General features: G+C 37.4%; 3 protein-coding genes across 10 annotated transcripts; 1 reads left to right on the top strand and 2 right to left on the bottom strand.

Annotated features, from left to right (window-relative positions):
- The first annotated feature begins 34 nt into the window (after positions 1 to 34).
- On the top strand, positions 35 to 14,759 carry LOC106157245 (dynamin-like GTPase OPA1, mitochondrial). Of its 7 annotated transcripts, none has more exons than XM_086994930.1 (30): positions 35 to 166; positions 658 to 881; positions 1,231 to 1,364; positions 1,860 to 2,015; positions 2,491 to 2,569; positions 3,286 to 3,318; positions 4,357 to 4,445; positions 4,976 to 5,134; positions 5,449 to 5,535; positions 6,429 to 6,505; positions 6,745 to 6,862; positions 7,090 to 7,164; positions 7,536 to 7,607; positions 8,035 to 8,134; positions 8,490 to 8,620; positions 8,871 to 8,943; positions 9,291 to 9,363; positions 9,507 to 9,622; positions 9,915 to 9,979; positions 10,189 to 10,265; positions 10,545 to 10,637; positions 11,000 to 11,072; positions 11,408 to 11,563; positions 11,859 to 11,967; positions 12,448 to 12,581; positions 12,851 to 12,937; positions 13,274 to 13,390; positions 13,650 to 13,743; positions 14,085 to 14,195; positions 14,600 to 14,759. In XM_086994930.1, exons 1-30 carry the CDS (start codon positions 138 to 140, stop codon positions 14,662 to 14,664), a joined length of 3,006 nt encoding a protein of 1,001 aa, XP_086851056.1. In that variant the 5' UTR covers positions 35 to 137; the 3' UTR covers positions 14,665 to 14,759. The 7 variants fall into 7 exon arrangements, with proteins under 7 accessions (XP_086851056.1, XP_086851057.1, XP_086851058.1 ...); XM_086994931.1 differs by having other exon boundaries at positions 12,854 to 12,937; XM_086994932.1 differs by having other exon boundaries at positions 4,369 to 4,445.
- A 2,154-nt stretch (positions 14,760 to 16,913) lies between these two features.
- LOC147759864 (uncharacterized) lies at positions 16,914 to 20,884 on the bottom strand. Its single transcript, XM_086994937.1, has 3 exons — positions 19,948 to 20,884; positions 18,646 to 19,389; positions 16,914 to 17,973 (listed from the first exon to the last, which is right to left on the bottom strand). Exons 1-3 carry the CDS (start codon positions 20,178 to 20,180, stop codon positions 17,277 to 17,279), a joined length of 1,674 nt encoding a protein of 557 aa, XP_086851063.1. The 5' UTR covers positions 20,181 to 20,884; the 3' UTR covers positions 16,914 to 17,276.
- Positions 20,885 to 21,758: 874 nt separating this feature from the next.
- On the bottom strand, positions 21,759 to 26,787 carry LOC147759865 (uncharacterized). Of its 2 annotated transcripts, XM_086994938.1 has the most exons (4): positions 26,372 to 26,787; positions 25,525 to 25,724; positions 24,210 to 24,953; positions 21,759 to 23,653 (listed from the first exon to the last, which is right to left on the bottom strand). In XM_086994938.1, the coding sequence occupies exons 2-4, from the start codon at positions 25,716 to 25,718 to the stop codon at positions 22,927 to 22,929; spliced, it is 1,665 nt and encodes a 554-aa protein (XP_086851064.1). In that variant the 5' UTR covers positions 25,719 to 25,724; positions 26,372 to 26,787; the 3' UTR covers positions 21,759 to 22,926. The 2 variants fall into 2 exon arrangements, with proteins under 2 accessions (XP_086851064.1, XP_086851065.1); XM_086994939.1 differs by lacking the exon at positions 26,372 to 26,787 and having other exon boundaries at positions 25,525 to 25,731.
- Positions 26,788 to 27,371: the final 584 nt, after the last annotated feature.

Raw genomic sequence — 27,371 nt, forward strand, 5'->3', positions numbered from 1 at the left:
GCTGTATACGAAATAAAATAATGAAAAATTTGTGTCTTTGCGTCCGAGAACTAAGGGTGACATCTACGTTCGCCTCCTTGAATTTTGCCTTAAGAAGATGCCGTAGTCAATTTGTTAATCTGTATCTCAGTCGCAGAATGTTAAGAATTCTTCGTGGTTCTTTTGGGTAAGCAAATGTGACTTTTGAGCTCATCATTCTTATGTGAACCATGGCATGCCGCATTGCAGACCAACGTGACATTTCAGATTTCAGTTCCGACGCAATCGAAGGCTGTTTCTTGAGTTCGCTGACGAAATTTAAGTAGAACGTTAACGTGCATCTAGTCATCTCTTTTGCTTTTATACATTTGTGATATATTATTTACCAACATGCAGACTGATGCTATGATCAAATACATCAACTTCTGTGGCGGTTTTCGAAAAAAAAATTACACATAAAAAAACGCCATTTTTTACCCTTCTTACACTCACTGCACGAGCAGAATTTTTGTAAAGAAGACATTCTGATGTTCAACCTACATTTTAAAAAGTCTACCCTTTATAGTATATTTGTACCTGTCAGTGCCATTACTGTTGCAGCAACCAATTTTCACATTTAGAAACAAATTAAACTTGATAAAAGTCAAAAATTAAGAAAAGAAATTCATTGTTTTCCAGCCCTGGCTGCCAGGCATGCCTAAAGAATCACATGAAGGCGTGCGCGGATGCACAGAAAACACTGGCCCACAAGAGGGCGCTACTTACCTACACTGGTTTGGCGGGGAAGAACTCTGCGCTACACTTTACACAGAACCACCAGCCCTCAGGGTATAGGCAAACCACTTCATCCTTGGGGTACACTAGGAGTGTTCTGTTAAAGAGCACACTACTATCAGTTGGGGGTCAGTATTTTTTACTGTAGATCTGTGTGCTTGTTATCCCCGCACTTTTGGGACAAAAGTCGGGGATCATGTTATTTAGTATTTTTATGATTATTATTATGCCTTATTTTTTGTTATTTTACTGTGGAAAACCCCACTATTTTCCCATTGTAAAGATCTTACTGTTTCAATGTATTTTGCCTCATCATATAGTTAAGAAAAAGGTTTACAAAAAAGATTTCACAGTGTAACTTTTTTCTTTAAAGAAATGCACAATAAAGGAGTAAAATTTTCAAGAGAAGATGCAGTTCTTGCAGCTGGATTAAAATGGTTTGCAGTATAACTTCTGATGGTGTAGTCTGATTTTCAGGTGTTAGACATGTGAATACCAAACAACAGTACAAAATACCAAAGGTGCTGAAGATTGGCCAATCCACAGTGGCAATGGGACGCGGGCTGATAACACTTGTATTGGGAACTGCCACCACACTCATAATAGTGAAGGTGATCTTCTTTCATGATAATATGACTGTTCAGTTTTTAGATTTTTGTTTTATTTCTTAACTTTTAAATAAGATATGTAAACTTAACTGAAATTTTACTTTTCAGATTTACTTAATTTCTCAGGCATTATTATTTTGGAATAATATATTATTATTTGATATATTTTAATTCAGTTATTATAATATTTGAAAATTATGTTTTGGAATTTTAATGTATGTGAAAACAGTTATTATCATGATTATCATTATGGATTTAAAGATGAACTTTCAGTTCCAAAATAGATATGTTGGAAGCATGGTAGAGATTTAATATTTTTAGTTTCACTAGCGTTGGTAAAGTCCTTAACCTGTTTCAAGATAAAACAAATAAAGGCAGCAACCTCTCCAAAATCTTTGAAAGTCCATCCCAGAGATCACAGCATAAACAAATGTCTTGTGTTTTCCAAGATTAATACGTAATATATGATTGTATATTAATTTTTTTCTCTCCATGTAGACATATGTATTATGGAAAGACAAGGTACCAGATATGGGCTGGGTAAAACCTACCATGGAGAAGTGGAAAAGCAACACGGTGAAGTCTCTGAGGACGGCTTCGGAGATTACTTCAAGGACGTTGGCCACCATGTCTAACGATGCTGCCAGTCTAATGGTAGGAATGAAATCTAGGGGTGGAATGAAGGGTGTGAATTTTAAGTTCTCCAACTTTTTTTTTTTCCTGTGTCTGTAACATTTTTGTCACTTACCTCTAAAAAAACTTATAGCTATAAACTGTATGTTCATAAAAATAGAGTGTCACCTCTGTTATGTTTTTAATACCTGTATTATGGTAGTGACTCAATTGTTTCAATGGGGAAAATTGTGAATTTCACAGATTTTTTTTTTTTTTTTTTTTTTTTTTTTTTTTTTTTTTTTTTTTTTTTTTAGGCACTAATTCTAAAAATTAGAACATTTTATTGAGTAGTAGCAACCAAAATGAAAAAACAGGCTACGATGCTTCCAAGAACTGCACAGAAATATATTTTCAATGATTCCAAAATTGTGTAACAGAAAGATTGATATTTATTCCCCCCCCCCCCTTGAAAGTCATTACTGTAACATAACATTTAATTACTTTTTTACTCCAGGTCACCGTAAAGAATAATTTGCCAGGGTTGTCATCTCTGAGGGATGCTTTAGAAAATATGTCAGACAAGGGAGAAATAGGTAATATTTTTCTCTTTTTTCCTTGGGAGCATTAATGTAGCACTTGTCATACAACTGCTGGGCTCAGTTTCATCAACATTGGCTAACACTGGCTATGGATAAAATTGGTATCTTCTTTTCAGTTATCTGGAGAATAGAGTAATGTTTCACAAACACTGGAATCTTCTTTTGTCTCTGACATTAACATCCAGTGGTTACATATTGCTGTTATCCTCAGGATAACTGTTCAGAGGATAACAATCCTATCCAATGGACAGCATTATCCATAGGACACCAGTATTCACTTGATGAAATTTAATAGGCCCAGTGGGGAAGGAGTTTTGAAGTACATGATGTCAACTACTGTAGCCATAATCAAAGTTGCTTTTTAATGTGTTTAACCTAGTTGCTTTTACTCATTTAACCTTTGTGCACATGGACTTTTTCCCTTTATTTGACCCCAATTTGAAAATTGACCTCGTTGAGATTATTTAGAACAGCGGACTTACAGATCTACGAATCAAATATGGCAGACCTGATTAAATGCTTGTTGTGTAATCCTCACGTGGAATCTCTTCAGTATATAATTGGGAATTGAGCAGCAAGCTTCTTAGTGGGTCGCCATATTTGATCCGCAGATATGTAAGTCCGCTGTTCTGAGTGCGCACATTGTGTCATGTGACCTCTAAAAATATAACCTTGCCCTTATTTGTTACTATTTTGTATATATTTCACAGGGAAGAAGCAACATTTAACAACCTCAGGCAAAGGTTTGTAGAATTCAAGAATCAAGAGAGAAGTTAGTTATAGAACATATAATATATTATTTTTTATATTCCTCAGATTTTTTTATGTCTAAAGTAACTAAGTAAGATTTGAAATATGTAGTTCAACGAAAAATTTTGGTCATGTTTAAATGATCTCATTTTAAACCTGCCATTAAATTTGGCAGTTTATCTCAATGACTTTCTTACTGTGATTCAGAAATTGGAGACTAACTTCAAATTTGAGTGCTGTTCATTCAAAATTATTAGTTTCTAGATTTTTAGATTTAAAAATAAACTGTCGCAAAGTAGTTGTATAATTTCTTGAATTCTGCACCTGCTCTTACCAAGCCTGTGTACTTTTTCTACAGTGCTTGTGGTGGCCTTGTGTGTGCTACATACTATTTATTTATTTATTTATTTATTTATTTATTTATTTATTTATTTATTTATTTATTCAGTTATTTATATATTTATTATTATTTTTTGCATTCACAGCATATACAGTAGTAAAGCTCAGTTGCCCTGTCATATAAAATTTATTTAAAGAAAAGTTACTTTAAAGTTTCATATGAAGTCAAATCTTTACAACTAAACCTGACCAAATGTCACCATTTAGTAACATATAAAATATTAACTTAAAGTGAACTACTTCCCACATTGGCTACTTATCAAAAGTAGATATTTGAACAGATGTTTTCTGCTTTCTTTCTGTGCTTTGTGTGTCATTTTAAAGCTATTTTTGGCTGACCTATTTATTTAATAATATTTGGTTTATTTGTTGGCATGTCGACATTAGAGTCGTATAACAAACTAGTAAAAGTGGTTATGTGTGTTACAAGGAATCTACTCTCGCTTCATATGTAACTTTAAAGTTTGTAAACAATATAACCATGCGCCCTTTTTTCGTTTCACAAAGATTTAAGGAAAAATACCCCCTCCCTTTAAAGAATCTTAAATGAGTAAGTTGCGTTCATCAAAAGAACCACAGACTACTTACTGTACATTTTGTGGTCTCATAATTATTTTATGTTAATATGACAGATTTAACCTTAGACACTCCAGGATCAATTTCTGTATTTAATGCTATGGCAACTCCAACAGATTACGACAAAGCTGCTGAAAAACCAAAGGTAGGCATATTGTTCTTTCTTTTTTATTTAGGGAACAATTATTTGTTAGTCCAAGTGTTCTCACATGGTTTTAGAACACTCCAATTTTGAAGCAGCAATTATCATTTAGCAATGGGGTAACCATGCTGTTTTCTAAGAAGTGGGTTTTAAAATCAATACCAGAATTCAATTTGATAGTGATTCAGTTAATAGCAACATTTTCAGATTAACGGTGTTGGCCATTCAATTGAACAACTTGACCTGATTATTATTTCAGAATCTCCAGTGAATACAAGTGAGATAATAAATAATGAGTCTTCTTTCAAAATTTAGTCTGTAGTATTATAATAAACAAGCTTACTCTTCATTTTTTTTTATTTTCTGTTTGTTATTGATTAATCGATTTATTCATTTAGCTTAATAAATTGATTTATATATGTCAGGAAAAATCATTTTTAAGTAATTTTCCTGAAATAGAAAAATTAATTTATTAATCTAAATAAATAAAAAAAACCCAAATAAATAAATAAATGAAAATCCTTTCACTTTAGACAGAGAAACAGAGGCTGGAGGCAGCCCAGGAAGAGATGATGCAGGTTCAGCTGAGGTACCAGAAGGAGGTGGAGAGATTGGAGAAAGAAAACAGGGAGCTGAAGAAACAGCTATTGCTACTGAAATCACAGAAGACGGGCAAAAAGAGGACCATGAAGGTGGGTAGAGCTTGAAATTGGGGATTGATAATGAAAGATAAGAAAGTAAAGGCATGACTGTACTTGCAGCCTTGGCATAAATGAAACTGATTTAAAATTAGATGCAGTGTATTGCAATCTCTTTGGCGACATTTTGTAGTAACAGCTGTATTTTTTGAAAAAAAATTTTTTTCTATCTGTCTTTCCATAAATTTTTTCTAATGTTGCTTCTTCAAATTTAAATCTTCACAAAAATAGCTTTAAAAAATCTTAGTCTTCCACATTAAAACTTAACTTGATATAATTTTTGGATGCAACTTTTGTTCTCTTTGCAGAAGTCTCTGATTGACATGTACTCTGAGGTGTTGGATGAACTGTCAGGCTTTGATTCCAGTTACAACACACAGGATCATCTTCCAAGGGTGAGGAGAGAGAAGCATTGGAGAGAGAGAGAGAGAGAGAGAGAGAGACATAAGAGAGAGAGATAAAGAAAGAGAGAGAGAGAGAGAAAGAGGGGGGGGGAGAAACGCATTAGAGACAGAGGGAGGCCTTAGAGAGAGAGAGAGAGAGAGAGAGAGAGAGAGAGAGGGGCATTAGAGAGAGAGGGAGAGGGAGGCCTTAGAGAGAAAGAGATAAAGAGAGAGAGAGAGAAGGGGGGAGAAATGCATTAGAGACACAGAGAGAGAAAGAGAGAGAGAGGGGCATTAGAGAGAGAGGGAGAGAGAGGCATAAGAGAGAGAGATAAAGAGAGAGAGAGAAAGAGGGGGGGAGAAATGCATTAGAGACAGAGGGAGGCCTTAGAGAGAGAGAGAGAGAGAGAGAGAGAGAGAGAGAGAGAGGGGCATTAGAGAGAGAGGGAGAGAGAGGCATAATAGAGAGAAAGAGATAAAGAGAGAGAGAGAGAGAAGGGGGGAGAAATGCATTAGAGACAGAGAGAGAGAAAGAGAGAGAGGGGCATTAGAGAGAGAGGGAGAGAGAGGCATAAGAGAGAGAGAGAGAGAGAGAGAGAGAGGGGGAGAAACACATTAGAGACAGAGGGAGGCCTGAGAGAGAGAGAGAGAGAGAGAGAGAGAGAGAGAGAGAGAGCACAAAACAGAGCAAGAATTGGAAAAAGAGAAGGGAAACAAATGCATATTTTTCAGAAAAAGCCAAATTAATAGAGAACAGTACCCAACTTGAAATCAAAATGGTTATTAACTGAGGCAAAATAATCATGATAGTAATAATAAAACTAACTGAAAAAAAAAGGACAGCACATAGTTCAAACTATATCTGTATTAGCCCAGTATGACGTTGAGATCCATTAATATTCCAGATAGTGGTGGTTGGAGACCAGAGTTCAGGGAAGACCAGTGTTCTTGAAATGATAGCTCAGGCCAGGATATTCCCCAGGTGAGAGGATGAAAAGTTATTTTATTTATTTTTAGTATCCAGGGATAGGAGAGCTCACTAGCTCACTTAGCAGGCAGCATTGTCAGTCCGCATGCGTAGTGAATGCTGATGTGCCCAAACTAACCAGTGGTTAATGGTTAATAAATCATTTCCAACATTCAAAAATAGTATTTTTTAAAAATTATTTTACAATTATTGTTATTATGTATCCCTTTTACATGGTAAAATTTCTTTACCAGAGGTTCTGGAGAAATGATGACCAGGTCTCCAGTGAAAGTGACCCTCAGTGAAGGACCCTACCACGTGGCACAGTTCAAAGACAGCTCCAGGGAGTTTGACCTGTCCAAGGAAGCCGACGTAAGCACTGCTGCTCTATATAAAGGATTAAAAAACAAATGTATGATATAAACCTTCTGTGGTGGCAGTGGCAGTGGTCTCTTATAAATTGAAGTTCATCAACTAAATTCATTGATGGTCAGTTGTTCATAAACCACTCTTATAGACCAACATTACAAAGTCAACTTTGTTGTGATAATAAGATTTGATGCAATTATTATTATTATTATTATTGTGTTCTAATTTAGTTGGCAGCCCTACGCAAAGAAGTTGAGATCCGTATGAAAGCTAGTGTACCAGATGGCCAGACAGTCAGCAGTGATGTAAGTACCCGAGTTATTACCTAAAATAATGAACTTTGAAAAATAAGGTAAATAGGATAGAAAGATAAATAAAAGCTGTGAACCAGACAGACAGACAGACAGACAGACAGTCAGCGGTGATGTAAGTACATAGGTTATAACTTACTGAACTTTGAAAAATAACATAATAATATAAGATGGAAAGATAATAAGAGCTGTGTACCAGAAGGACAGACAGCTTTGATTTATAATTATAACTTGCTGAACTATGAAACGCAGAAAGGAAGCCATCCAGTGTAAAGAAGGCTTACACATCTTGATGTTTAGAAAAGAAAAGACTCATATTATAGATCTTTAATTGATGATATTATTGTTCTGCATTTTTGTCACAGGTTATATCAATGACAGTGAAGGGACCAGGGCTACAAAGAATGGTACTGGTGGATCTGCCTGGCATAATAAGTGTAGGTATTACAAAAACGGATATTTGAACTGTGTGTGTGTGTGTGTGTGTGTGTGTGTGTGTGTGTGTGTGTGTGTGTGTGTGTGTGTGTGTGTGTGTTTGAACATTAGTTTTGATTTTATAAAATTGTGAATGAATTAATGCATACTGATACTTGATAAAACATATATTGGGACTGTAGATTTATGTGGTGCTGGTTGAGATATATTATGACCGTTATATAAATGTGAAGTGAGTTTTATCAGTTATGATTTATCATTATTTCAGATATTTCTTTAGCATTTTAACTTTATCAAAATAATTGCCATGGGGACTGTAGCCAGAAAAATATTTTAATTGATTTTTTAAAATTGATTACAATATTGGATGTTGCATTTATCATGTTTTTCATGTGTGTCTCATCTTGTAGTGCTCCCCCTATCTTTCAGACGGTTACCACAAATATGGCTTCTGATACAAGAGATTCCATTAAAACTATTTGCAAGAACTACATGGAGAACCCCAACTCCATCATACTGTGCATACAGGGTATGCTTGTTACTTTGGTTATCTAAAATGCCGCTTAGAAGTCCATTAAAAGTTTGAGTTAATTTTAATTTGATATTTGTGATAATTGATTTATCCATGTTATATTTATATTTGCTCAGTGAAAAAGATCAACTAGAGTCTTAATTCCAGGTTAAGAAAACTTATTTACAAAATAAATATGTCGGCATTTTTGGAGCTGTTTTAGAAATACAAGTAAAACTCCATGAACGAATTCACCAAATTTCTGCACCATTTAGTAATAAATTAATTTCCTCAATGTTGAAATGCTATCACCATACTCTATTGTAAAGAAAAAGTATATTCTCACCCTGACACTTGTTTCTGTCTCTCACAGATGGCTCCCTGGATGCAGAGAGAAGTAACGTGACTGACCTGGTCAGTTCCATGGACCCCCAGGGCAAGAGGACGATATTTGTACTGACCAAGGTGGACCTGGCCGAAACCAATTTACTGAATCCTGAGAGGGTGAGGGGGTTACATTTGGACATAGTTTGGATGCGTCATTATTGCTGGCAACTTTTCACCCTAAACACATAAGTGGATAGCTGTGTGACTCATTATAGTAATCCTCAAACTTACTGTAGTGGTTCTAGGAGAAAAATATGCCATGAGTTCAAAGAACAGCCTCATTTGATTCTTTATCTTAAGAGTTGTTCATTTATTTAAAAAATTTATTTTGTGAATTTTACATTTTTCATTTATTCTTATTTCTCAGATCAAGCAGATACTGGAAGGAAAGTTGTTTCCGATGAAGGCTCTGGGATATTTTGCTGTTGTAACTGGAAAAGGTAGGCAAAGATCCTCCCATCATCATCATCATAACTTCTGTATAGTTTCTTTTAAGAAGGGAAAAGTAAATGTTCTAAACATTTACGTAGCATTTCATGCAGTTAGTAAAATTTTTTGTACAACATAAGGTGAAGTTATATATCAGATAATTTCAGGACAACATTTTTCTAGTATGTTGAATGTTTAAATCTTCATGTGGAATTAAAAGAGAATTGAATTAAGCAGTTGTACCTTAATAACTCTCTTGACCTTATAAGGTTTGGATGGAAGAGGCAGCAATTTTTATAGAGAATATAATGTTACAAAGGGGAATAAATCGATATCATGACCTTCTTTTTGATTCCAGGAAATGCTAATGACAGCATCCAGATCATCAAAGAATATGAAGAAAACTTCTTCAGAAATTCAAAACTTTTTAGGTAAGTTAATTTGAATTGGATAAAATTTTTCAGAATATTTGGCCTGGAAGTTAAGTCCCACTGTTGATTAATAAAAAGTTTTTGTGGTAATTGGTACAGTAATGCCTTGTGTTCTGTCATATCATGATTGAGGTGTTTTGCAGGGACGGAGTTTTGAAACCCACACAGATGACCACCCATAACATGAGTTTCGCTGTGTCCGAGTGTTTTTGGAAGATGGTGAAAAACACAGTAGAGAACCAGGCAGACGCTTATAAAGGTAAAACACAAGTAACATCATAACAACTCCACAAATTAAAACAAAATTATATTTTTATATTAAGGTAAATAGTTTTTTAAAGAGACTGAAGTGGTATTTTTTTACTTATAAGAAATCCAGAATTCTTCAGAAACAATTTGATATGTTTTTCTGCCCTGGACAATAAAGACAGTGGACAACGTAAAATATTTTTCACCAAAAAGGATGTTCATTAGTCTTCTTGCAGTGATGATTTGGTATTATAAGGTGATGAGATAATTGCAAAAAGTCATTTGGTGTGTATCTTTTTCAGCAACGAGGTTCAACTTAGAGACGGAGTGGAAGAACACCTTCCCCAAAATGAGAGAACTGGACAGGGTAAGTGAAAGCTATATTCCTAGATATTTTGAATGTAAAAAAATGAATTTTTTAAAGAAATTTTGTTTTTCAATAAAAAAAGATTAAATTTTGTTAGCATAGGTCTTCACTGCAATTGGTTTGTAATTGGTTTAGATTAAAAATCATAAGTAATACAAAATATGGTTTTCAGAATATCATATCCTAATATTAGTATTCCTTTAATACAGGAGGAACTGTTTGAAAAGGCCAGAGGAGAAATTTTAGATGAAGTTATAAATCTTAGTCAAGTTACCCCCAAGCACTGGTAGGGTTACATTTTCACATTTGGATATTTACAGGATGAAGATTTTTCATACCTACAAAACATTTTTTATCCAAAAGCTCATTTCTCTAAATAACTTAAATGCATGCTTCACTGCAGAACTTTCTTTATTTTCTGAATGAGTGTATTTTTTATTTCTAGTCAATACATTTTTTCTGACAATTGTGATTATTTTTATTATCTAGCCAAGTACAAAACTTGGTACTCACACTATTTTTTCCAAGTTGTACAAAAGAGGATAAATGTCAACTAAACTTTCAGGGAGGAGTCATTCCAGAAAAAGCTCTGGGAGAAGACTGCCACCTATGTATTTGAGAATATCTACTTACCTGCAACTCAGGCTCCCAGTGTTGGGTAAGTTGGGTAATCAAATTTCCCAAAATTAATATGTAGGAATCCAGTATTTCCCAGAAATACTATGTGCAGATCCCAGCTTTTCAGAAAATGGTATCTGGGAATTCCACTTTTACCAGATATTGGTTTCTGGGAATCCCACCTTTCTCAGAAATGGTGCGTGAGAGTCCCAGCCCCCTCCCCCCTTCTCTCTCTCTCAGCTGAACTTAATAAGGAAAATTTAAAAACTAAATAACAACACCATTATGTTGATAAAATTCAGAGGTACCAAAAATTTTCATTGCCTTTGGCAGCTTGGATCATAAAATTGACAGATTTTGTTTATTCACTTTAAAAAAAAAATGTCATATTTAACTATCCAGCACATTCAATACAATGGTGGACATCAGGCTGAAGCAGTGGGCTGAGAAGATGCTGCCAAAGTGCTGTGTGGAGGTAGGCTTTGTCACACTCATATTTCTGTAACTTGTCTGAATAGAATGATTAAGAATTTGTATTCTTGGTTTACTCAGGTTTTGCAGTTGATTACAGAATGGCCCAGACCTTATTGTTTTTCAAAATTAAAATGATGGATTCAGCTCCCACCCTAATCAGTTAGGGAATTAGCACTAATGATGTTTAAAAGCACTTCAAATTGTCCCAAATTGTACTATAATTTGATCCCTAAGTTTGCAGTGAGGAGAGGGGAAGAGGTAAAAGAGTATTTCCGCCTGCCTCTCTTCTTGGATTTTCTTGTTCTAGCAATGATTCCTGTTTTTACTTTTCACCAGGTTGGCTGGGATACTCTAAAACAGGAATTCTCCAGGTTTGTGGAAGAAGACCAGAAAAGCAAAGATCATGATCCGATTTTTGACAACCTTAAGGCCAGCGTCATCAACGAAAGTTTGGAGAAACACGAGTGGGACTCAAAGGCAGAAGAAAGTTTGGTAGGTTTTAAGAGAGGCAAATTAATTTAATTCAGCTTCTTGAAAATAAGTCAGTTTCACAAAGAAAAATCTTGCTTTTTATTATTGAAAAGGAGATTTTTAAGGGGTTTGAACTAACCATCCTTTTAGTCTACAAAAGTACCACTTCGAATCAAAATTTGATCCAAGTTCTGTGATTTAAAAGAAACACATGTAAGAAAAGCTTGACCTATTCAATGCTTTCGAAGACTCAGCCACCATGCCCAACACCTTTTTCTCCCAGTCACATGATTGATTCTTTTTCGTTTGGTCCCAGCGAGTTATCCAGCTGAACGCATTAGAGGACCGTTCTGTTCATGACAAGACACAGTGGGATGCTGCCATTCAGTTCATGGAGGAGGCCCTGAAGGAGAAGTTACAGCAAAGTAAGTATACTGAGTGGTGTACATTATTGCTGGATTTCCTCATTTTTACTAGAGTTGTAAAATACTGCAATGTAGTTTATAATGTGATAGATGTAAGATTGGTATTTACTAAAACTTACAGACATTGAATCTTTCTTTTTCTCAAAAAAAAAAAAAAAATGCTGCACCATAAGTGTCAGAGCTATGCAGAGTCTGCAGTCTTTAAAATATTATTTATTTATTACTGAGGATGTATTGATTGAAGAAGATTCAGGGTAGAGTCCATTCATAATCCAATACTTCTTTGCTATTTTGGACAATATCGAGCAATGTATTCCTATATAACTCAATATTTATATTTTTGCCTCGGGTCCTTTATCCTCTCACAAAATATGCAATGTCATGTGACACAGCTTTAGCCATGAGAGAGGGCATACTTACCAGTATAATGAGGTATATTGTTATGTTATGACTACCTGCAACCATTACACTATGTTTCAGCTGAAGAAGTTTTAAAGAAGATGACAGGCCCAGGAGGAAGGGAACAGTGGCTCTACTGGAAGTACAGGACACAAGAGCAGAAGAACAGAGCCGACACTAAAGGAGAGTTAGAAAAGATGTTAAACTCTGAAAAGGTGAGTAGAACATTCTTAGGCTAATGTATAGACATTTTTTGTGGCATATATTGAATTATTATTGATTTGGAGTTGAAGGAATTGACTTGGAAGGTTGTTTTGTGATGTTGTGAATGTGGAAACGCAGAAAAGGGGTTGCTTGCCTTTTTAATTTTCCTTTTTGATGAAAGAGTGGAAATCTTTACTTTTTTTTCACATAATATTAGTTGCAACACTGATTGGTTTTATCTTTCAAAATGGCAATGATATGTACAATTGTTTTTTTTTAGAAGCACGGCCCCCAGCTACAGCAGGATGAACTCACCACAGCCAGGAAAAACCTGCAGGCCAAGGGAGTGGATGTAGACAACACTTTTGTGAGTGTTTATTCAGCAAGTGAGGGTGGGTGCATATGTGTGTGTGTGTGTGTGTGTGTGTGTGTGTGTGTGAGAGAGAGAGAGAGAGAGAGAGAGAGAGAGAAAGGGGAAGTGAAATAGAAATGTACACAGAAAAGTCATACCTTACCATATTCAGTTCTTAAGTACCAAGTAGTATCTCATCAACAGTTAAACTAAATTATAAGTACAGAAGAAAGATTTTAAAACTATTTAATATGTAAAAACAACTGGATAATTGTGAGTACAGAAAAAGATTTAAAAACAGTTTATGTATAAACAACTGGATGGGTTATCAATGCAGTATTTTCTTGGTAGATTGAAGAGACTTGGCATCACGTGTATAGACATCACTTCTTGAAGAATGCCATCAGCAAAACACAGGAGTGCAAGAAGGGGTTCTATTATTATCAGAAAGGGTTCTCAGATGCAGGGGTGAGATGGTGTAGTTGGATATTCCCATGCACATCGTAGTGTAATATCATGAAATTTTATAAGTTTGTTTGGCAAAATTTCATGATTTTCACACAGTCTTTTTTTCTTTTGAATTTTGAGTTTTTGAGTGCACCTTTTAATGTAATATCATGAAATGATTTTCATTTCTTTTCTTTTCACAAGAGTTTTTTTTTTTTTTTTTTTACAAAGACATTTTGTTCACTATTTATAATTGATTGTTATTTATGTTCATGTACAGCTGGAATGTCATGATGTTGTGCTGTTTTGGAGGATACAGAAGATGCTGCAGATCACAAGTAATGCCCTCAGACAACAAGTGATGAATAATGAAGGTAGGGCACCAGTGGCTCCCCCTAGCACTTTTATCTCTCTTCTCCCTATAAGTCTTTGTCTTTTCTCCCCCCCTCTCCATTTTCTCTTTCTCTAGGACAACTGCCACTCTCACTACTTGCCTCTCTTTCTCTCTCTCTCTCTCTCTCTTTTGAACACCAGACACTCTCATAACTTTTTCTTTCTCTTTCTCTTCCTCCCCCTCTCTCTTTCAGACACACGCACGCACGCACGCACGCACGCACGCATGCACACACGTGTTCACTCAATTACAGGTGCATGTGTACACACACTTGAGCAATTAATCAGCTGCCTTGATTATATTCCATCTCATTTATTACAGCTAGAAGACTAGAGAGGAACATCAAAGATGAGCTGGAGGAATACAGCGATGACAAACCTAAACTATCAAAACTGCTTACAGGGCGTAGGGTAACTCTGGCAGAGGAACTAAGTATGTACTTCTACTTGCATCATCAGAAATGAGCCTTTTTTGCAGATTACAGAATTCCTACTATAAGGGACCATTCCCAGACCCTATTGTACTAACTCTGGAGCGATCTGTCTCCAAGGGGATTCTCGCTAAATTGCAATTAGGGAGTAATAAATTAATGTTAAACAGCTTCAGTAAGCGTGCCAGACATCATAAGCTGCTTAAGCTGATGGCAATTTAGCAAGAAAACCCTTTGGATATGGATTGATCCTGTTATATCGATCTGTGTATGGGAACATACTCCAACTGTTCGGTCCCACAAAAAATGTTTAAAGATTAAACAAAACGTTGCTCATGGCTTGATCAAATGAATATGATATATGGTAAGTGACTGACATTAAAATGTTACATTTTTTTCATTTCAGAGCAAGTTAGACAAATACAAGAGAAATTAGAAGAATTCATAGAAGCGCTAAACAAGGAAAAATAGAGACAAGGTAGTTTTGCATCAGTAGTGCGACCTTACTACACTTAAAAATGTGAGGGAGAAAAGAGAAAAAAAAACAATAATATTTGAATATATAATTATTTTTCCAAAATGAAGGTTGGCACAGCTAGGATAGCACATTTAAAGGTGGAGAACAGTGCCTGGAACTGCTTCTATGTGGCATTTGGAATTGTGGATTACTTTGCTGCCGCTTGTATCACATAATATGATATGTGTGAAATCTGTGTAACTAAAATATTTTTGTGTATGCAGTCTGTATAATATTAAATTTTCATTCATTATTGCAGTGCAATTTACAAAATTAATTTCAGATAAGAAACCTATCCATTGAAGTTTGCCAACTTATTTTCTGGACTGCAAAATGGCTTTGTGGAGTTGCCAGATTTACTGATTTTATTAATTCTCTTTTTGAGTATAGGTGGACACATTTTCCGTGCTGAGGATAAAAAGAAAAATGTCTGTCTATATGCCATGATGTAACTGTCTTCTGAAAAAATAAGGGTATACATTTTTATTTTTCATAATTTTTATTGTAGTTGCCTTACCCAAGTTACATAAGACCCAGTTGGTTCTATCTATATAAAAGCAGTCACATCAAGATTTTTTAACCACGAATTGTTTAATATACACAATTTATTTGCTCATCAATTATATGCCACTTAATATACATTTTAATACATTGAGATGTTTTTCTGCAATGTTTATTATTTGAGTAAAAATATGTGAAGAAAATTATACACCTTTATAAGTCAAGAGGTGATCTTATTTATTAGTTGCAATTATTGCTAGTTATACAATAAATAAACTTGTAAGTGCTTTATTGTCTTGATTTCGCTATAATAAACCGAGTAACATTGATGTAAAGGAGAAATAAAAGCTGGAACATGGAAACTTGTTGTTTATTGTCGGGTTGAAACTAAATCGTCAAAAAAGTTAAATTTGTCAACTTGAGCCTTGATTAAATTTACCAAGGGAGTCGCACGATAAAATGTACACGATTTCTTTGACATCGCTAGTAGCTACGGGCTAATGCGAGTACTTATACATTACGTGAAGGTACTTTGCCATTTCTCTGACATGAACTTGAAGTCGCGTAGGGAAATTTTGGTTGTCGGTTGAAAAGTGATCACACGGAGTCCTTTTAGTCTGCTAGCAGTTGCCGCACGCCTTCCGTGCTTTCTTGAAGATCGGTACGTTGTTGATGCAGCCCCTTACCATTATTTCGCCCATGTGGCCTGAGTTAGAAAACGCACAACTTCAAATCCATACAATTACGCTAGGTTTTAAACATCTTTACTATTGTTATGCACCATAAAACCACCAAAGGTGTAAGGGAAAGAGACCAACAACAGGTTCAACCACTATCACGATTGCCGCAAGTACACGCACAATGTTTGAACTGGCCGGCTGGAACTGTGCGCTTCCATCTACGATAAGGAATCGCTGACGGGCTTCCGATTTGAAAACTTGTCAAAAGTTTAAATTTGACAAAATCGTATAGACTACGGAGGCTGCGAATACGTATCATTATTGCTTGCCTCTGCACAGACGCCGCACAAAAAATGACCCAGGGTCCATTAGAACAGATGATCCGAGGACTAACTGATCCCCCGACTAAATATGGCCGACCCCACTTCAAAAACGACATTCTCCCCGCCTCCACACGAGCCGTCGCTGCAGGGGCCTAGAAACCGGGGAGCCGAGATTTAATCCGTTTAATGGCGGGGAGACTACCGAGAATCAGCGGCATCACTTCTGAAGTGGGGTCGGCCATATTTAGTTGGCTGATCATCTTGTTCTGAATGCGCCCTTACAGGCAGCATATGAGCACCGCACAGATAGGGGAGACCGGGGCTAGTTGGACCCCAAGGTAAGTTGGCCCCCATCAATTTATGACAAAGAATTGATCACATCATTTTGTAAAGTGGCCGTATCCAATAGTGCTAATAAAGCGTCGGCAGTGAGTCCAAATGAAATAATTAAGCATCTTAAAGTAACTTTATTAAAGAGCCTTGATGGGGGGTCAACTTACCCCGGGGTCCAACTAGCCCCGGTCTCCCCTATTGTTTGTCAAATCACTGTCAAATGCCATCCAGGCTTTATCAATATTTTGTAAGACTGTCAGTGTATTTTTAATTTACGTATGTATATAGAAAAAACAAGATTGCTTTCAGCTGGACCAAAAACACTGGGATAAATGAAGGTGATGAATCTCACCGGAAACATTGAACCAATGGTTAATTTAGATATATTGATGTATAGATAGATACAGGCATATAGATATTTCTTCGATATATGGTATAAAGGCAATGAAATAAAACCCAGCACCTGCAACCAATGCTTAATTTAGATATCTCGTAAAATGTTTCTTCGATATATGATATAAAGTCAATGAAGTAAATCCCAACACCTGTCTCTTTCTAGTAATGCATATGTTATAAATACAAATCAATTTTACAACTGAAAAGTATGTTAGAGGCCTTAATCAGTTAGCAGAATTGAAGAAGTTGCAATTTCGTAACGAAGATTAGGTCAATATGTGACAGTGCCAGTTTCGATATATTCAGGCGAAAGCGAAAGTGGCAGAATCAAGCTTAAAAACCAAACCTTCTGGAATATTTTCTTGAATACTTTCTCGCATATATCTTTTTGACAATATCATGATGGTTGAACGATATTGCCGAGTTTTTCACGGCAACTAGCCTCGTTGGCGCCCCACTCCCGTCAACATGAAGCATATGGAAGACAAATGCAGTGTATCCGGTTGGTGGCAGCTTGTCGAGATTGGCCACGCTCTCTATCGCGAGCAGCCTGGCGCGGAGAAAAGCCACGTGGGCCGGGAGAGATGTCGTCTGGCCTGCGTCAACACTATATGCGTCAGTCCCTACTCCGATGATTTTTCGGTTGTTTACCAACCACTCAGCTGCCTCTCCTGAGAAACCGGGGAAATGAAGGAGAGACTGTCCTTGATCGTTTCTCCAGTGGGTGCGGTTAGCAGTTCCGAGGTACTTCTCATAATCGTTCACGTAATTCCCCCATCCACTGTACAAAATTACCAGAGCATTGTCCGGTATCCGACCGTTCTCATATTCCCAATCACGGAGGTCTTTAACAGTCAACGTAGCGTCCGGGTTGTTTGCGGCTTTTTTGGAAATATCCACTCGGATGGCAGGACCAATGAGGGTGTGGGCTGGAATTTGATGGAGTCGCCACGAACCTTTGATGAAGTGCGCAGGCGCATCCAGATTCGTCCCAACATGCTCCGGGCTACAAAAGTCGTTGGACTCGAGCCTAATGATATAGAAGTGTCTACATAAAGGTGACAATCAATTCCAGTTGCTGGTTTATAATTAGATATGTCAAACTAGGGCTTTGAGGCTAACATGATCCACCATTATTCCGTTCAAACGTCATCAGACACTTATGCCACAATTTTAAGAAAAACAGATATTAGATCTTTACTGCCAGCTGGAATATTGGAGAAAAGTAACAGGCCTACCCAACTACCAGACTCGGCACCGAATGATCCTGAATTCACCGGTATATCAGACCACACTACTCGTTTTCAAGGTGTGTGTCAGATTGCATTACACAGTATCATACCCTGAACAAATTTTGAGTGGTGATGCAATGCTTTTTAACCCCGCTGAGAATTGTCACTTTCACATCGCGTACTAGGCAAGAGCGGTGTCACGTCTGATACTGTGTAATGCGATCTGACACACACCTCGAAAACGGTTAGTGTGGTCTGATCTACCGGTGAATTCAGGATCATTCGGTGCTGAGTCTGGTAGTTGGGTAGGCCTGAGTAAGCAATATTACTGAGGATCAACAAATCAATGTAGAACAGTAACGTAACGTGAAATAGGCACACTGAACAACTTTCTGATCAAGTTAATTTTTTCAATTAGCAAAATTTACTATTTAAAAAGAACGTTCACTCGGTGACCAAAGCATACGCACCATACAGTATTTTTGCCCAGTCTGGTATAACCTCTACGTCTCACTAGTAGTTCAAAACTGGCACTACCCGGCCACACTACCGTGTTGTTATCAAGGGTGTGCGTAAGGTCAATTACGTCAGCCGGGCCGGGAGAAATTTGGACAGTTTTGAACGCAATGATCCGCAAGGGGCCACCACTGCCGTCTTTTATTTTCATAGGCAGCATGGCCACTGAATATCCCTTGGGTGGAAGTTTGTCCAAATTGGCCACGACCTCTGCCATGTAGATGTTGTTTTTGCTTAGAGGAAGATGCGCCAAAGCAGTTTTACTTGGTCCTATCGAGGGACTGTCAATTCCAACGGCTGAGATTCTCCTGTTTTCTGCCAGCCATTTGGCGGCGCTTTCGGCAACTGCGGGGAAATTAAGACGGGAGTTTCCGTCACTGTCTCTTGCATTACCTGTGCCGTTATAACCAAAGAATGCAGCGCGATTGTTGATATATTTTCCCCAACCAGTGAAAACAAACAAGATGGCACCGTCTGGTATTTTGCCGTTGACCCTTTCCCATTTCATCAGATCTTCCACCTCAAGGTTGGAGTTGGGATTGAGGTCTGCTTTGGCAGATATGTCGACTTTGATCGCTGTACCGAAAAACCTATGAGGTGGAATGTCTTGCACGTGCCATTTTCCGCGAGCAAAATGCGCAGGCGCGTCCATGTGGGTGCTTTGATGTTCTGGTCGGCAAATGTCATTGCTCTCAAACCTGAAGAGTCAATAATTTAATCATTGTTCAGAACTTGAACAACATATCTTTCTACTTTTGCGTATGCCAATTCTTCTTCAATCAACAGCTAATACTGAACATATTGTTCGTCTCGAATATTTGGAGGTCTATTATAAAAAATTCTCATTTGCAAAAAGAAAGAAGAAGAGGGAAAAGATAATAATGATGAATATTAAATCTACTACATATAGACATGCTTAAAACTGTGACGTAGATAAAAAATATTGCTTTCTACACGCTAGTTGGTACCACGGGATATTCAGCAGAGGCGGATCCAGGATTATTTGAGGGGGGGGGGGGGGGTCCGGAATAACAGGCCTCGGATATGAAGCCGTCCATCGCCGTGTTTTGGAGAGGAAACTGTCATTTGGTACAGATTAGAACTATAATTTGGCTAGTCAAAATTCTCGTTTTAACAGGGGAATATTGGTGCTATATATATTTCAGAAACCGAAGGGTGGTTCAGGACCCCCTGACCCCCCTCTAAATCCGCCACTGATTCATTGCGAGGTATAGGTCTACTATTTATTTACATACCACCCAGCTCCAAAATCCACTGGACCCCTGTAGATACGTTTGTATCGAAACCCATCTCTCTCTCGCCCCGGCCAGACTAAACTGTCCTCTGACACCGCATACGTCATGTCTATGATCTCATGGGCGGCAGGACTCCAGTGCGCATGTACAATGTGGTTGCATAGCAACAGCATTAGAACAGACGACGGCGCCATTTTTAACTGAAGAAAAATAATTTTAATATACATGTGCATCTATGCCGAAAACTATTTTGCTCGAGTAATAAAAAACAGCTAGTTCTTTTGTACAATTCTTAAAGGGATAACAACTGTTCACTTGGCCAAAAAGTGGATTTTCCTGGGGTAAAGGACATATCCCATACTTACCCTACCAATGGTTAATGAATCCATTCCGACAAAGTTAGTTCCCTTTTTTTCTAAAATATTTGGTTTTTGTAATATTTTCTTATGAGATTATTACAGAGTGTAGCTATCTATGGAGGTCACGTGATGTGAAGGCAAGGGCAAATTCTAGAATACATGTAATTGCATCAACTGCCGTTTCAGTGGTAAAATATAATTTATTATATTTGAATGAGTTTTTTACACTGCATTTAATGTAAAATATGGATATCATACGAACAGTTGTTATCCCTTTAATAAGACAGTATTGCAAACTTGTTATCCCTTTAATAAGACAGTAATGCAAAGGTTTACTCTTGATATTGCACACTGGAATAAAGGACCTTTGAAGTTTTCAGATAAGGATCTCGAAATATATAGGTCTTCGGTGGAAGTTGGCTATCATCGTGTACAACATCGGAATAGCTTAGAAGGAATGAATTAGGTGTGATTACAAAATCCAGTCACGGCAGCATAGTCTGGGTAAACATACATAATGCATTTTGTCACGAAGATTTATTCGTTATTCCAAAGGAAAAAAAAAACAATTTTCTGTAGAATAAAAAGAGGCGAATTATGTAGGCCTATATTATAATTGGCCAAGTTTGTCGTTGATGTGGCCTGAATAAATATTGAACTTAAAAGAAATCAAATCGATTTATAAAAGGGGAAATTGAAATTCAATAATTTGCGCGCAATTGGCCAGAGATGCAAAACAGATGCACCGGTCCCACTAAAGTTCCAAATTAGACCAAGAAAACAAGTTTAGCCGTTGTTTTTTAAATGGTTTAAACTGGATATGAAAGTTTAATAAGACGGTATTGCAATGGTATACTCTTTTGCACATTGGAATAGAGGACCTTTGAAGTTTTCAGATAAGGATCTCGAAATATATAGGTCTATGGTGGAATTTGACTATCGTCGTGTATAACATTTGAATAGCTTTGGGGGAATTATATACGAGTGATTACAAAATCCGGCCAGGGCGGCATAGTCTGCGTAAGCATACATAATGCATTTTGTCACGAAGATTTATTCAAAATTCCAATGAAAAAAAGTACTTTTTTTTCTCAATTTACTGTAGAATAAAAAGAGACAAATTATGTAGGCCTTAATTATAATTGGCCAAGTTTTGTCGTTGATAAGCATTATGTGGCTCGAATAAATATTGAACTTAAAACAAATCAAATCCATTTATAAAAGGGGAAATTGAAATTCAATAATTTGCGCGCAATTGGCCAGAGATGCAAAACAGATGCACCGGTCCTACTAAAGTTCCAAATTAGACCAAGAAAACAAGTTTTGACGTTGTTTTTAGATGGTTTAAACTGGATATGAAAATGAATTTAAAATAACAATTCGTGATCACAGCCATATTACATCTCTCTGAGACAACAAACCGCCATCATGTCTATAAAATGGTGCAAACAACTCACGAAAAGTTTTATCTTTTTCAGAAAGAAAAGCCATAAAACGATGGTAAAGATACACAAGTTCTTCGTTGTCTATAAAATGTTATTAGAATATCTATCCTACAATAAATCTGGGGTATAGAGTGTTCTAAACAACAACATAAATGATAATTAACGCAGTTTTTCTTAGTTTGTGAATCTCTCTTTTGATCGAAGAAATGCGTCGTGGATGTTACTCCTTGAATGAATATTGAGTAATTTGATCACTATGGTTTTACTTATATCATTCAAGATTCATATATGTTCAGTTCGCCTATAAAACCCAGCCACAATCTTCATTATTATATCTCTGAGCAACGATGAAACACACCTTCCACACGCACTCTAACATAAGTTTGAAAACCATTCGTAACATAAGGGTTATAGCTTATAACAAAAAGTATATGTTAAAATCATCACACTGATTTTTAAACACAAGTATTTCATCAATGTTTCTTAAAGATTACCTGGTTAAGCTTAAGCACATGTATATCAGTCACTACAGGTGACTTGCCTCTGAATATCTTCTGCAAGATCCTGGGGGTAGGAGAGATCTAGGGAGCTCTTCGTCTATGTGTGTGCAGATTAGATGTTGTTCTGCTTGTGTGCCTTTTGGGCACCAAGGACGTGCCAAGATATGTTAAACCCATCTCACACGTGTTGTGTTGACATTAAGGTACAATCTGTACGTGAAGGAAGGCAATATTAAGGGACAATATATGTCTTATTAGGTCGGTAGCTTAGGTGAAAGATCACAGGATGCACGTACTTATTGGTTAGACTTGTCTTATAATGTCGGTTGCTCAGCTGTGTGAGCGTACCTATTAGTCTCATCGTGATGTTTGTGCAGAAGCTGAGAACAATTGCAGTCCTAGTTTATATGCATTTAAAGAGTATGAAAAATAATGAATTTAAGACATTTGAGTTTAGTATGAACAACTAGTGATTATTTTGCTACACCTTTCCTAAAAAGCCCAGTATTACACATCTGTTTAAACACTTCTAATAGACTCCAATGGAACAAAACATTACTAAAACAAGATCGTTTTCATTTACAATGTAAGATTGGAAAGCGCCTACGTTTGCATAAAGTATAACTATATATACTTGAAAACCTGTTATGCATATGGAAACTTTTTGCAACTGATCTATAATAATGATTGCGTAAGGATAAATAATGAGGGCAAAAACAAAATGGCAGAAAGAGGGTGTAAGACAAAACCACTTGATGCTGCTTTCGTATCATCTGAGTTAAAACTAATTGCTGAATTTTTCACGGCAACCAGCCTCGTTGGCGCTCCACTCCCGTCAACATGAACCATATGGAAGACAAATGCAGTGAATCCGGTTGGTGGCAGCTTGTCGAGATTGGCCACGCTCTCTAGCACGAGAAGCTTGGCGCCAAGAAAAGCCACGTGGGCCGGGAGAGATGTCGTCTGCCCTGCATCAACACTACGTGCGTCACTTCCGACTCCGATGAGTTTTCGATTGTTTTTCAACCACTCAGCTGCCTCTCCTGAGAAACCGGGGAAATGAACGAGAGCATGTCCTTGATAATTTTTCCAATGGGTGCGGTTAACAGTTCCGAGGTACTTCTTATAATCATCTACGTATTTCCCCCATCCACTGTACAAAAATACCATGGCATTGTCCGGTATCCGACCGTTCTCATATTCCCAATCATGGAGGTCTTTAACAGTCAACACGGCGTCCGGGTTGTTTGCGGCTTTTTTGGAAATATCCACTCGAATGGCCGGACCAATGAGGGTGTGGGCCGGAATTTGATGGATTCCCCATGAACCTTTGATGAAGTGCGCAGGCGCATCCAGATGCGTCCCAATATGCTCCGGGCCACAAAAGTCGTTGGTCTCGAGCCTAATGGTGTACAATTGTATATATGAAGGCGACAATAAATTCCAGTTGCTGGCTTATAATTGGATATGTCAATCAAGGCCTTTGAGGTATCATGATCCACAATTATTCCATTCAAATGTCATCAAACATTTATGGCACAATTTTAAGAAAACAAATATTAGTCTTTAAAAACCCCTTTACAATTGACGGCTTCCTTCCTGCGTCCTTTGTGCAACCATAAAACTGGCATGGCTGTGGTCATAGAAAGGAGACAAAAGCATCGCTTTGGTTGCAGAATGAATTGTCGCCACGAAAAGCATTATTTTTTTACTCATAAACGGGGCCGTACTATGGGGCACAGAAAGGACGCCGTCCAGTGTAAAGGGGGATTAACTGCAAGTTGGATGATTGGAGAAAAGTAAGCAATATTACTGAGGATAAAAAAATCAATAGAGAACAGTACATGACAGCATTGTAACGTGAAATACTTAACAACTTTCTGATCAAGGAAAATTTTTCAGTTAGCAAAATTTACCATTTAAAAAGAACGTTCACTCGGTGACCAAAGCATACTCACCATACAGTATTGTTGCCCAGTCTGGTATAACCTCTACGTCTCACTAGTAGTTCAAAATTGGCACTACCCGGCCACGTCACCGTGTTGTTATCAAGGGCGTACGTAAGGTCAATTATGTCATCCGGGCCGGGAGAAATTTGGACGGTTTTGAATGCAATGATCCGCAAGGGGCCACCACTGCCGCCCTTTATTTTAACAGGCAGCATGGCCACTGAATACCCCTTGGGTGGAAGTTTGTCCAGATTTGCCACGACTTCTGCCATGTAGATGTTGTTTTTGCTTAGAGGAATATGTGCCAAAGCAGTTTTACTTGGTCCTATCGAAGGACTGTCAATTCCAACGGCTGAGATTCTCCTGTTTTCTGCTAGCCATTTGGCGGCGCTTTCGGCAACTGCGGGGAAATTAAGAAGGGAATTTCCGTCACTGTCTCTTGCATTACCTGTGCCGTTATAACCAAAGAATGCAGTGCGATTGTTGATATATTTTCCCCAACCAGTGTAAACAAACAAGATGGCACCGTCTGGTATTTTGCCGTTGACCCTTTCCCAGTTCATCAGATCTTCCACCTCAAGGTTGGAGTTGGGATTGAGGTCTGCTTTGGCAGATATGTCGACTTTGATCGCTGTACCGAAAAACCTATGAGGTGGAATGTCTTGCACGTGCCATTTTCCTCGAGCAAAGTTCGCAGGCGCGTCCATGTGGGTGCCTTGATGTTCTGGTCGGCAAATGTCATGGTCTTCAAGCCTGAAGAGTCAATTATTAAATCATTTTCAGAACTTGAACAATAAATCTTTTTACTTATCAGTATGCCAATTCTCCTACTTCAACCAACAGCTAATACTGAACATATTGGTCGTCTCGTATATTTGGAGGTCTATTTTAAAAAATTGCTAATTGGGGAAAGGTAAGAAGAAGTGAGAAAAGATGAAGATGATGGGTATTGAATCTACAACTTCTAAAAATGCTTTACTGTGACGTAGATAAAAATGTTTCTTTTTACACGCTAGTTGGCACCATGGGATATTCAGCAGAGGCGGATCCAGGATTATTGGAAGGGGGGATGGTGGTCCAGAACAATAGGTCTCGGATGCGAAGCCGACCATCGCCCCTTTGGTGTGGGGTTCGGGGCCTGCTCAAGGCCACGAAAAATTTTTGGTGTTCTGGGGAGCAATAATTTAGCCAGTCAGAATTCTAATTTCAAAAGGGGAATATTGATGCAGTATATTTTTCAGAAACCGAAGGGTGGTTCAGGACCCCTGACTCCCCCTCTAAATCCTCTACTGATCCATTTCGAGGTATACTAATTTTTACATACCACCCAGCTCCAAAATCCACTGGACCCCTGTAGATACGTTTGTATCGAAACCTATTTCTCTCTTGCCCCGGCCAGACTAAACTGTCCTCTGACACCGCATACGTCATGTCTATAATCTCATGGGCGGCAGGACTCCATTGCGCATATACAATAGGGTTGCATAGCAACAGCATTAGAACAGACGACGGCACCATTTTTCACTGATGAAAAATAAATTTATATTCATGTACATCTATGCCGAGAACTATTTTGTTCGAGTGATAAAAAACAGTTCTAGTGAGCAATTCTTAAAGGGATAACAACTGTTCATTTTGGCCAAAAAGTGGATTTTCCTGGGGTGAAGGATCATTTTCCATACTAACTAACGGTAAATGAATCCATTCCAACATTCAAAGTTAGTCCCCCCTTTTTTATCTAAAAAGTTTGTGTTTTTGGTAATATTCTCTTGAGAGATTATTACAGAGTGTAGCCATCTATGAAAGTCACGTAATATGGGGGCAAGCATAAATTCTAGAACAATTGCTCTAACTGTCCTTTCGGTGGTAAAATAGAACTTATCATTTTCCAATAAGTTGTTTACGCTGTATTTATTGTGAGATATGGAGATCATACGAACAGCTGTTATCCCTTCAATAAGACAGTTATGCCAACGTTTACTCTTGATATTGCACACTGGAACTGAGGACTTTTGAAGTTTTCAGATAAGAATCTCGAAATATGGCTCTGCAGTGGAAGTTGGTTAAACCACTCGTAATATAAGGGTTATAGCTTATAACAAAAATTATATGTTAAAATCATCACATTGTTTTTAAACACAAGTATTTCGTTAATATTACTTAGAGATTACCTGGTTAAACTTAAGCACATGTATATCAGTCACTACAATGGCCTTGCCTCGGAATATCTTCTGCAAGATCTTGGGGGGTAGGGGAGATCTATGGAGCTCTCCGTCTACGTGTAAGCGGATCAGATGTTGTTCTGCTTGTGCGCCTTTTGGACAAGAAAGACGTGACAAGATATTTAAACCCGGCTTACATGTGTTTTGTTGACATTAAGGTACAGTTTGAACGTGAAGGAAGGCAGCATGAAGGGCCATGTCTTGTTAGGTCAGTAGCTCAAGAGAAAGATCACAGAATGCACGTGTTTAGACTTATCGCTTGCTTGTTAGACCTTGGATATAATAACGAATGAAACTTTCAATCGTGTCTTGAATTAAAATGTCGCAATTTCTCTCCGATTTCTTAGGCTCGGTGACATTTCTTTTAGGCTGGCATTTTTATGTGTCTTTTAAATAAAGATGATGTTAATGTCAAAGGCCCCAATCAAATCTAGTCCCATGCATATAAAGCCTAGACCCCCTGTTGATTACACCCTGGCTGGGCCCATTCTTTAAGGTGTCTCTGCATTGTTAACAGCATAATGGGCAAGTTAATTGACCAAGTTAATTGGCCAAGCTCCCAGTCTGTTTGTAGGTGTAATTATAAAGGGGGTGTCTTAGACCAAGTTAATTGCCCAAGCTGCCAGTTTGTTTGTTTGGCATGTGCAGGGGATGTCTCAGATCAAGGCACATATTATGATACTTACAGGTACTAACAAATGAGACATAGTTGTATTTCATTACCTGTGATTTGTAAAATACATCTGAGGATGATACTTTAAAAGATGTTAAATGTTTAAAGAAAAGACATGTAGGTTGATTTAGTAACATTTACTAAAGATATGTTAAATTAAAGATGGGCTTCATTTGTTCGTGTGTTATTTTGATTATCCAGATTTTATACAGATTATAGGAAAAATTCTGCCCATTAATGTTTTGTTGATCTCAGGGACCGCGAGAAATTGCGTTA

This window comes from Lingula anatina, chromosome 9, assembly GCF_051362555.1.
Source record: "Lingula anatina isolate TDL-2025a chromosome 9, LinAna3.0, whole genome shotgun sequence".
NCBI classification, from domain to species: domain Eukaryota; kingdom Metazoa; phylum Brachiopoda; class Lingulata; order Lingulida; family Lingulidae; genus Lingula; species Lingula anatina.

Bases quoted from the DNA above. Each gene is read 5' to 3' on its own strand.
- LOC147759865 (XM_086994938.1), bottom strand. From the start codon at position 25,718: ATGGTGCCGTCGTCTGTTCTAATGCTGTTGCTATGCAACCCTATTGTA. The intron at 24,954-25,524 runs GTATGTAAAAAT...TTGACTCTTCAG, and splicing joins GTGGATTTTGGAGCTGGGTG to GCTTGAAGACCATGACATTT. The intron at 23,654-24,209 runs GTGAGTATGCTT...GTACACCATTAG, and splicing joins CTGGGCAACAATACTGTATG to GCTCGAGACCAACGACTTTT.
- LOC106157245 (XM_086994930.1), top strand. From the start codon at position 138: ATGTTAAGAATTCTTCGTGGTTCTTTTGG. The intron at 2,016-2,490 runs GTAGGAATGAAA...TTTTTACTCCAG, and splicing joins ACGATGCTGCCAGTCTAATG to GTCACCGTAAAGAATAATTT. The intron at 8,944-9,290 runs GTAGGCAAAGAT...TTTTGATTCCAG, and splicing joins TGCTGTTGTAACTGGAAAAG to GAAATGCTAATGACAGCATC.
- LOC147759864 (XM_086994937.1), bottom strand. From the start codon at position 20,180: ATGCACATGTATATTAAAATTATTTTTCTTCAGTTAAAAATGGCGCCG. The intron at 19,390-19,947 runs GTATGTAAATAA...TTGACTCTTCAG, and splicing joins GTGGATTTTGGAGCTGGGTG to GTTTGAGAGCAATGACATTT. The intron at 17,974-18,645 runs GTGCGTATGCTT...CTATATCATTAG, and splicing joins CTGGGCAAAAATACTGTATG to GCTCGAGTCCAACGACTTTT.